The 10,970-nt window shown below is 35.9% G+C and overlaps 1 protein-coding gene across 2 annotated transcripts in view; it reads right to left on the bottom strand.

The window, feature by feature from the left end:
• Nucleotides 1–3,496: 3,496 nt before the first annotated feature.
• UTP15 (UTP15 small subunit processome component) overlaps nucleotides 3,497–10,970 on the bottom strand; it is a 21,974-nt gene continuing 14,500 nt past the window's right edge. For both annotated transcript variants that reach the window (XM_004447080.4, XM_004447079.5), the window contains 7 exons: nucleotides 10,679–10,814; nucleotides 9,205–9,289; nucleotides 8,209–8,358; nucleotides 7,008–7,109; nucleotides 6,691–6,824; nucleotides 6,462–6,520; nucleotides 3,497–6,075 (listed from right to left, as the gene is read on the bottom strand). In XM_004447080.4, the coding sequence (XP_004447137.1) occupies nucleotides 5,858–6,075; nucleotides 6,462–6,520; nucleotides 6,691–6,824; nucleotides 7,008–7,109; nucleotides 8,209–8,358; nucleotides 9,205–9,289; nucleotides 10,679–10,814 (884 nt within the window). In that variant the 3' untranslated portion in view covers nucleotides 3,497–5,857. The remainder of the gene's footprint in view (nucleotides 6,076–6,461; nucleotides 6,521–6,690; nucleotides 6,825–7,007; nucleotides 7,110–8,208; nucleotides 8,359–9,204; nucleotides 9,290–10,678; nucleotides 10,815–10,970) is intronic.

Below are 10,970 nucleotides of genomic sequence, written 5' to 3'. Positions count from 1 at the left end.
AGAGCTGTTTCTAGACCACTCTTCCTCCTCTTCTCTAGGAAAGCCCTACCTTTGACTCTCATGTCATCTGACTGTATACCCCAGACCCAGCCTCATCAGTCATCATAGTTCAGCAGGTCACGCTCATCACGTCTGGAAGATTTCAGCTCCTGCCTTGCTGTCCCTCTCTCAACCACTACTCCTGTCTAATTCTTGGCAATTCCAATATCCACACAGTTACAGTTGCTCCTTCTAACTCCTGGGCTTGCAGTTCCTTGACTTCCTCTTCTCCAATGATCTTGTCCCCAATCCTAACTCAGCCACCAGATTTCATAGTCATGATGCTCCTTATCATTAGTAAAAGCTGCAATTCCTCTATAATATCAATTTAAAACATCTTCACTCTTACCAAGACCTTTTGTGTCTCTAAACATCACCTCTAGTATGAAAAACACAACTTTCAACACTACACAAACCAACAAGCACTTGATCCAGCTGTTTCACTGTCCTCACTCTATCATTATTTAATTTCCTTCCTTTCCCAGCTTAGATTCCACAATCTATCATTATAATCACTCCTTTGTATATCAACAACACCCTGTCCCCTTTTTCAATTATTTTGCACTGACTTATGAAAACCCCAATACTGGTTAAATCCATTTCAGCCTATCCCATACTTGCACCTGCAAAGTCAAATGTGAATAAAGAAAAACACACAATCATGTTGATTGCTTGCTTTAAATCATGACACTAACCATATGTGGGTCTTTCATGCTGTCTGGCAATCCTGTATTCCTCCAGTCCTTTCACTCCCACAATAGTAATACTAGCTAACACAACAGAAACATTCTAGGTACTTTTACAGACGTTTACTCATTTAATTCTCACAACCATCCTGTGGTTTTAACCGATTAACAGGTAAGGAAAATGAGGTACAAAGTGGCAAAATAACTGTCCAAAGTCACACACCTGAGAGTGACTGAGCCAACATTCAAACCCAGGCTGATGGCTCCAAAGTGTGAGCTCTTGACCTCTCAAGGATGGTTTCATAGTCTACTCTCTCAAACTTTCAGGAGTTCCTCCTCCTCCAACTTTGGTTTCAGTTCATAATTTTGTTCTTTTCCCCTAATAAAGGCACCCACTAAAGAACTTCCACACACTCCCACGGTTACATCTAATTGCATCACCTATTTAATTGCATGTGCCTGTAATTCTACCTTCTCTACTCAACCATGGCTGACTGGGTCATGCTCCCCCTCTAAGCCAACCTTCTACTTGGCCACTCATCCCCATCCACCCTCCCAAGGACATTGCTCCAGCAACTGGCGCCTCCTTTCTTCTATATAAGTAGTTTGTCTCTACAGGATTATCCCCATCATCACACATTCTATATTTTCTTTCAATTTAAAAAAAAAAAGGATAAACCTCAAAACAATCCTAATGAGTGAAAAAGAAAGCCAGATCCAGAAAGAGCATACATTGATTCCATTTGTATAAAATTATAGAAAATGCAAATCTATAGTGACAAATTAAATCAGTACCTGAGAGGAAGAGCCATGGAAGGATCACAAACGAACAAGATTATGAACATGACATATTCATGATCTTGATTGTGGTGATGGTTTCACAGGTATAAACATGTAAAATCATATCAAATTGAACACTTTCAATATGTGCAGCTTATAGCATTATCGATTACCTCATTAAAGCAATTTTTAACCTCTCTTAAGCCCACCATCTTCTAGCCATAGCCTCATTTTTCTGCTTCCCTTTACGGGAAAGCTATCCCAGTTGTCTCAACTCACTGCTTTCAGTTTCTGTATCGATTCTCTCTTGAACCCACTCCAACCAGGCACTGATTACCACCACTCCAGATTACTAAGTACTAAATCCAAAGGTCAAGTCTCAGCTTTCCTCTAGGCTAATCAGCAGCATTTGCCATAGCTGATCACTCCATTCTCCCTGATATACTTTCTTCTCTTGTTTCTAGGACATGCTTCCCTGGATTTCCTTCAACTCATTAGCCACTCTTTCTCAATCTACTTTAATGGTTCATTATGTTCTATCTGGGTTCCACTTCTCTTTTCTGTCAATATCTGTTCCGTTGGTGACTTAATCTAGTTTCATGGTTTAAAATAGCATCTACTAATGTTATCTCTCGACCAATCTTTCCCTTAACTCCAGACTCCTCAATACAGCTGCTCATTTGATAATTCCACTTGGGTGTATGTCCATCGCAAATTTAGACCCCAAAACCTGCTCCTCCCAATTTCCCTCCATTCCAATAAATGGCCACTCTGTCCTTCTAATTGCTCATTTCTCATCTCCACCTCTACCACCTTGTTATTGGTATAAACTACTTCATCTCTCATGTGGGTTCCTGTAGCTGTCCCTTAACAAGTCTCCCTGCCTTTGCCCTGATCCCCACCAGTCTATTCTCAGCATGACAGCTATTCTTTCAAAATGTCTGTCAGGTTAAGTCACTCTTCTTAAACACCCATGTCCTCATCATGGCCTTGAAGATCCTAAATAATCTACTCCCACCCCCGCCCCAGGGAGCCTGATTTTCTATTTTACTAATCTCCCCTCCCCCATTCCATGTCAGCCAATCCTGCCACCTTGCTATTCCTTAAACTCACCAGATAGCTTCTGCCTTGAAATTTTTGCATTCTGCCTCTAGATATGACCGAAGCTCCATCTTCTTTTCCTTCAGGTCTTTGCTCACTTGTTAACCTCACTGAGGCCTTCCCTGATTACTCAACCCACTTACCACCCCTAACACTTCCTCTCTCTCCCCCCTGCCCAATTTTTCTCCTTAGCCTCTATCCCCATCTGACCCACTATACATTTTTTGTTTACTAAACATCTCCCCCACCAGAACAGTAGTTCCAAGAGAGCAAGTATTTTTATTTTCTTCACTGCTATAACCCCAATTTTCTGGCCTCTAGCAAGTGTCTCAAATATCAGGGTTAGATTAGTGTCTTAGGAGTCATTTGGTTGTATTTAACAGAAATGCACTCATACTCACCTAAGCAAAAAGAATTAGAGGGATTCCAAAGGATCTCATGGATCTCTGGAAGAAAGCAAGCCAGAACAAATAAAAGCAGCAGAAAGTCATCAAGAACTAAGATGGCTTCTCTCTCTCTAGTCGATCATGAAGCAAGATGGTCTCATATTCTTTATTTTCTCTGGACTTGGGCTTCATTACCCTTTCTGTCTGCAGACCAGATTTGCATCGCCATCTGCTGATGACCCCAACAGCATTCCCGGCCGCCCTCATTTTTCCAGATCAAGAAACTTGATTATAAATACCAATTACAAATCCCTATTTAGAGAAGACTTGAGTCAGGCATTCTACTCCTGGTACAATTAACTACGGCCAGGGTCATAGGTATATATCCAACTACTTACCCAAGAGAGTATTTTTTAGTGTCTGAGAGGGCACTTTGTTCTTAGAAAAGGCTATTTATAGTTATTTATTAAAGTTAAGCAGTGAAAAAAAAACACAACAAAACACTTCCCTTAAGCTTTTAAGTTTAACTTACAAATATTCCACTTACAAATCTAATAACATTATTTTCAAGGGGGCCTTTAATAAATGTTTGATCAAGTTCATTTAAGTTGAACAGAGTAAATTTCCTTAAACAGTCCAATTTACAATTCAAATTCTTTTAAACTTAACACCACTTATAAATTTAAGATATTTGATTTTTTTTAAAAAGCCCTTCAAACACTTGACCCAACAAGCAAAACCTTCTCAAGCCCTGAACTCTTATAAATATAATAAATTAAATGTATAGTGACTTTCTAAAAGTTCTCTGAAACATTTCATTATTTTGCAGGTAGTACATGCAAAAACCACAAGTCTAAAAACCTTTTACACAATTAAAATTAGAAATTTAAGGCCAATATCTGTCAATTATGTTTAAATACTTCAAATAGCAAATATTACAGTTTGTCCCAATGAATATAAAAATTTTCCTGAACTTAATACAAAGTAGAAGTAACTATGAGAATTGTTTTCTAGCCTTTTTGAAAATTTGTAATCATTACACATTTCCTTTGACAGTTGCAGCAGTCACAGAAGTTTTTTTATGGAAATGAGTAGTTTAGGGTTCAGCAGGCAGGCTGGTTCAGAGTGCTGGGATGATGAAGAACTCTATTTGGGGAATTCAAGAGTGAAATAACCATTGCAGTTAATTCAAAGTTAAATGAGAATAACACTACCAACTTTGGATGGCTGTGCAGACTTAAATGAAATAATATAAGGTGAGACTATTGTCACATGGTATACAAATGATGGCAGTTTTAAGATGAATGCTAATTTTTACTAGTATGCAAATTATCATGTCTATGAAATTACTGTTTTTAAAAAGAAATTTTATTTAACTAGATTAACTCTTAACCTGAAGAGATTCTGACCTTCACTAATCACATAATTACTCAGAGTAGCAGCCTCCTGGTTTACAGGCACTGTGCCATTGCTTCCCAACAGTTCTCCTTTCTGTTTAAATCAATTCATGAAAGATAATAGAGATTTTATTTTTGAGCAAATGCCCTTACTAGAACACAGATGTATCCTTTTTTTTTTAAGGAGGTACCAGGGATTGAACCTGAGACCTCAGACATGGGAAGCAGGTGCTCAACCACTTAAGGTATATCTGCTCAACTTTTTTTTTTTCCACTTTCAAAAATATCTGAATTTATAGAATTGAAATTTTCCTCTAACTTATGTTCTACTAGCCTAAGACCTATTTCCTTGCAGATATTAGCTACATGAGATGGATAAGATTTGGGAGAAGGTAGGAGAGGTAGTGATTGTAAAATAAATGTTAAAGAGTCACTAGCCAGTAAATATCAGCCAGAAATTGACACATCTCAGAAAGTCAAGAAGAAAATAAGGATCTCTTTATAAAAAAATGTGATTTACTTTGAACTTTAAAAAAAAACATTTTTCAAAGCAAGTTACTCTGGTTTGGATTCTAATACATAGGATGATTGTGAAGAACACAAAAAATTCTAAATACAGAGGAGACAAAAATAGTTTTTAGAGGAGTAGTACAAGATAAATTCCAAAGCATATGTAGGAAAGGTATTTATTATAAGAGAAATGGCAAATTTTATCATTTCACTAGCATGAGTAAACTGAAAACCTGGTAGGCTGCATATTTAGGGAAAGGGAAAAAAAAAAGTGGTCCAGTAAGGTCTAGAGAATAAAAAGAGATTGTCAAGTTTTGAGAAATATAAAGAAAAACCTAGGATGGAGAACACAATCATCACACTCTCTGAACAAATACCCAACTAGTTTCAATTAGTCAGAGCTGCCACACTTAGAATGGGTTAAGTCCTGTTCTACCAGTTAAAGCAGAGGATGTGATCTGAGACAAGTAACGGCATCAAGGAGAGGGGAGGCAAACTCAGCAGGGGCCGGGAAATCCCAAAGGCACCGAGAGTGAAGAAAGATTTTGTTGTTGATGTTTCGGTTTTTGTTTTTCCAGGACGGTTTCTGAAAGCCCCACACCTTAAGCAGGATTCCCAGTTGAAACCTTCTCCACAGAGGGTTTGTATTTGAACGCCCATATGAATGCCTATTCAAATTTTGATGCAGAATCTTGTTGTAGTATAAGTTATATCAACTTATCCAAGGTAGACAAAGTGACCAAGACAACTAATATCTTCTAGCCGAAGATGCCATAAAATAATCCAGAACATGACATGGAAAGTCTTAAAACAGGTACTCATTTTCCAATCATAATTATTTGTCTCTTCCATAAAATTCTTCTGTAAATAGTTTTTTTTTAATGTATCAAAGATATTCTCTTTCCAATAGTTATCAGAGTCAAATCTATTCCAAGTCAGCTCTTTTATTAAGCATCCACTATGATTCTATCTTCTTGTTTTCAAGAAATCCATCAGATTTATGTTCTAACACAGAAGTGCTTTCTTTCCTTGTCATGGTAGCAAAGAGCATATCCATCATCCCCAAGGTCTCTAGTAGTTCTCTTTGGTAATCAATCTCTTTTTCTACAAGTCCCTGAAGTAATAAAAACTTCTTATCAACTACAGGTGACTGACCAATCACAGGCAGATATATGTCTGAAAAGAAAAAGAGAAAACACATTAACCAGAAATACCTTTCTATAAAATAAGTGAAAAGTAATATTTTACAAAATGTACAGGATGAAGGTTCTGACATCTTCACTTTCCCATTAAAAATTAGTCATGATCATTACAGATGCTTATAAAAGTTAAATAAAATAATTATAATACACCATCAATACCAAGTCAAAGTCCCACCATTTAAAAATGTATCATGTACTATTGTTGTTTGCTTTCTCCATGAAAATCCTTGTTTTATCTTGATTAAAAAAAAAAAGATATATTCAATCTACTGGAATTTCCAAATGTGACGTCATCATTTTGTCTCTACAAAGTATGTGCAAGTATGTTAATATTTTCAGGAGGTTTTAGCAACTACTCACCAATAATTATTTCAGCAGCATTTATCAAAACAGGGGCAAATCTGGGCTGAGAGAGATTCCTACAAGGCAAAAAAATCTGTTCATAGAAACTTGCATTTTTTAAAAATCCTTAAAGGAGATTTATTTAATCCATCAGCTCTTTATAAAGTTCAAATTAAAAGTAAATGTTTAATTTGGTGATTAAGGATTTCAGATATAAAATTCAAGATTTCATGGACATAAAACATACCTTATTAAAAAATTAAGAACACGGCTGATTTCCTTTTCATCCCGACCAGCAAGAGCATTCGCAAGCACTCCTCTTCGATTTAGCTCTTTTATAATGGAAACTGTAACCTCAGGTGTCTTCATTGTACAATTAGGCTATAAAAATTTTCAAAAAGTCAATATGAGCAGATAAGGCAGCTCAAGAAAAACAAATCATAGTCTTGGAATTCACTAACAATTAACAAGTTTAAATAAGTTTTTTTATCTTCACAGTCCCAAATCAAGGAAATATACAAGCAAGTTATAAAACAATCTTTTAAAAATAAGCTCCTTACTCACATCAAGAACTCTATCGAGTGCCTTAGAGATCCTAAAATTTTTCAGATCCCTGTCATACAATTCCAGGTGTTTCTTTGGCGGCCTGTTGATCATAATGTCATCCTGTGTTGAAAAGTATATTTCCAGAAGAGAAAAATCAAAATCTGTATAAAGTTCCATTCAAAATAAATTTTTATAGTAATTTTTCTTACCATGGTGCCCCTGAATGATATCATAAAAAAATATTCCTATGTCCATAATGTAGATTAAATTATAATGGGAAAAAGCAAATAATTTGCCACATCAATGTGTTCTTAACTCTCCTATGATATTTTTTTTTCTTACAACATATACACAAGAATTTGATTTCTGGGAAGCGGACTTGGCCCAGTGGTTAGGGTGTCCGTCTACCACATAGGAGGTCCATGGTTCAAACCCCGGGCCTCCTTGACCCGTGTGGAGCCGGCCCATGTGCAGTGCTGATGTGTTCAAGGAGTGCCGTGCCACGCAGGCGGTGTCCCCTGCGTAGGGGAGCCCCACGCGCAAGGAGTGCGCCCTGTAAGGAGAGCCGCCCAGCGCAAAAGAAAGTGCAGCCTGCCTAAGAATGGCACTACCCACACTGAGAAATGACACAAGATGACACAGCAAAAAGAAACACAGATTCCCGTGCCGCTGACAACAGAAGCGGACAAAGAAGACGAAGCAAATAGACACAGAACAGACAACAGGGGTGGGGAGGAGGGGAGAGAAATAAATAAATAAATCTTTAAAAAAAAAAAAAAGAATTTGATTTCTGAGCAAAAATTCCTCATTTGAATTCTCTTTACACGGCATGGCAGGCAGTATAGAAAGAGAAATACACAAGAATCAGAGATAAATCACAACTTCCTTACAGCTCAATCTTCTCAGATGCCAAATTGGGACATAATTAGCTCTACTTACATTTTTCAGGATTGTTTAGAAGATCAAATCAGGTAGTGTGTGAGAGATAATCTTTAGAGTTTGGTAACGATTATAACTACATTATAATATTATTAAATAAAGTAGTCTTGTTCCCTCATTAACAATGTCCCCTATCTAGCAACCTGGAGATAAAGCTAAGGTAGAGAAAAGCAAAATAAAGTCAAATGCCATCTGAACTATACTTTCTAGTAATGTTCAGGAAAGAGTTGGCTAATCTAACAAATTGCACCTCTTAAGAAAATATGAAAAATAGACATACCCTTTGTTTCGTGTAATTTTTTCCTTTAATAAAGGTTCGATATGCAGGCCTTCGTCTCCTGGGGAAAGGATCCTTCTTTGCTTCAGACTTGCGATGTTTAACATTCAGTATTCCATTGGTCATTCCTACAACTATCATCTCATCGTCATGCTAACAGCAATTAGAAAAAATAAGTTAGTCTATTCCTAACTCATAATTTATATAGTACTTTTTCTTCAAAATAATATTTATAGTGTTGTTTGATGCTTACTCATAACTTCACCAAAAATTCCATTGAGAAAGATGCCCTACCTAACAACGATCTATGCCAAAAAGTTAGAGCAAATAACTTGTCACTGGGACACTATTATATTGATAGAACTAACTATATGTTGGAAATTACCACCAACAGTTTGTATAATAATAAATACACAATTAATGACATACAGAAAAAATTTTCTGCATCCTTTTATTAGAAAAAAAAAAGACTTCATAGTAGCATGACTTCCCACAATCCTGCCAGGAAATATTTTGGAGTAAGTCTTCCCTCCCCCAATACAGACTGCTATAAATGTGTTCAAACCCTTCTGCTCCAAATATGGCTCCCCATGATTCTTGAAAGTAAACATTCCAGAAACAGCAGTCAACAGAGAAAGAGATACTCATTTTGTTGCCCCATTGTCCCTTTCTTTGCTCAAAGAACCAACTTGTTTTTCTAGGGTATTACAATACCCTTGAGCTAAATGTGCTGAAGAAAGATTTATCAAGTTCCCAAGTCCTGCCTTTAGCGTTAACAAGGCCTATGGCACTGTTCTTAGTTGGAAGTTATACAGTGAGTGGGACCCGAATCTGAATTCATGACAAATTATTAGTACAAGTCATATTACTCTAGCAATCGTCTTAAACATCTGAAGTAATAAGAAGAAATTAAGACTTATTCAAATCTAAAGATAAATCTTAAAATTCTATTTTAGTTTCATTTAACAGGCACGGTTAGGGAAAGCTTGAAGTACTTACTGCAAGTGCAAGACTCAAAATTGACGCTGCATAATCAAAACTGTGGACTACTTTGTAGGAAGTTGTGCTATATACTTTTACCTTCCTAATAAAAAGAGAAAGTTTTGTCACAATTATTTTGGAAATGAGTTAAAATGCAAAGATTCTTTTTTTTTTTAGAAATCAACATTTAAATATTAAAATTTATACAATTAAGAAAAAGAATGATTAGTAACCTTAACTACAAACTAATCTATCACTGAATCCCTTAAAAAATGAACTGAGTATCAGCACTAACCATGTTTGTATAAAGACTTTAACCACTTATGAAAGGAACAAAAGGATAAACTACGAACCACTGCCATCTGAAGTAAAGCTTGAGAATAAAGAAAACGTATCAATGAAAGTATCATGGAAGTCAAAAGGGCAGGGTTTCCCAATCTCAGCACTCCTGACATTCTTGGTCACATAAGCCTTTGTTGTGGGGGCTGTCCTGCGCACTGCAGAAAGCTGAACTGCATCCCTGGCTTCTACCCACTAGATGCCAGTAGCACCCCACCTACAAGTTATCACAACCAAAACTGTCTCCACACATTGCCAAATGTCCCCTGGGGAACAGATTCATCCAGGTTGAGAACCACTACAAAAAGAACCAACTTATACTTAGCTTTGTAGGAACACATCTAGAAATTAAGTTCTGAATTGCTTAGTAACACTATTTTGGAGAATTTACCATATATTTATATAATAATTTCCTTTGTATAAAAACATTTTCTAGCTTTTTATTCTAGAACACTGCTGTCTAATGTGGTAACCACAAGCCACATGTCGCTATGAGCTCTTGAAATATGGTTACTGAAAATGAGGAAATAATTTTAAAATTTTTATTTTAATAATAATTTTTATACTGATTACATGTTGACATAGTATTTTAGATATCAAGGGTTACATATATTAAAATTTTTACCCAGTTCTTTTTATCTTTTTAAATTTAAGATTACAAATGTGGCTCATATTATATTTCTGTTGAACAGAGCTGTTCCAGAACAAAAACTAATAGAATACTAAATACCTATCAGAAATAGTAATGTTTGGACCATACAAATGTGTAGAATTTTTTACATGAAATTATAAATTTTAGGGAATACTAACTAAAATATATATATACATTACAAATATTTCAAATTATATGACTGTGCAATACTGATTTTAAAAGAAACTACAGAATAACAAACTGTTTTAAGAGACCAATGATCAACTGGTTCAATAAAATTGCTTAAGTATATAAATTAAAGCAATAAATTAAGTCACAAGAAAAAATAAGTTGGCTATATGTAAAAAATGGTCAAAATTTTTTCAACTCAACAGTTCATTGTTTCCATGGAAATCATTAATGGACTATTTATCTTATCACAAATATTGCGGGCATAACTCATTCTTCAAGTATAAAACTTATACGCTAATAAGGATGAAGAAGAAAAATTAAATTGCTGACCTATCCAGGGAACCAGAGAGCAACCTCTGTCCAGAGCTGCTCAGACATAAACACGTCACAGTTTTGTGATGATTTTTCAAAGCCACTAGCAACTGTCCTCCTTTTAACATATCCCAGACTTTAACATATCGACCTCCTATAAAAAGAAATAATCATTAATTTGATATTCTGCCTACAGATTCAAAATTGTAATTATGTGTAAAGCATTCTTCACTGGACACTGCACAGCATGGAGTTCAGTGAGGGGTTTCATTTCAGAGCCAGGCTGCCAGGGATAAATCCTGGCTCCATC

Source organism: Dasypus novemcinctus, chromosome 2 (assembly GCF_030445035.2).
Source record: "Dasypus novemcinctus isolate mDasNov1 chromosome 2, mDasNov1.1.hap2, whole genome shotgun sequence".
NCBI lineage: Eukaryota > Metazoa > Chordata > Mammalia > Cingulata > Dasypodidae > Dasypus > Dasypus novemcinctus.
This window is presented reverse-complemented; position numbering and strand designations above follow the sequence as displayed.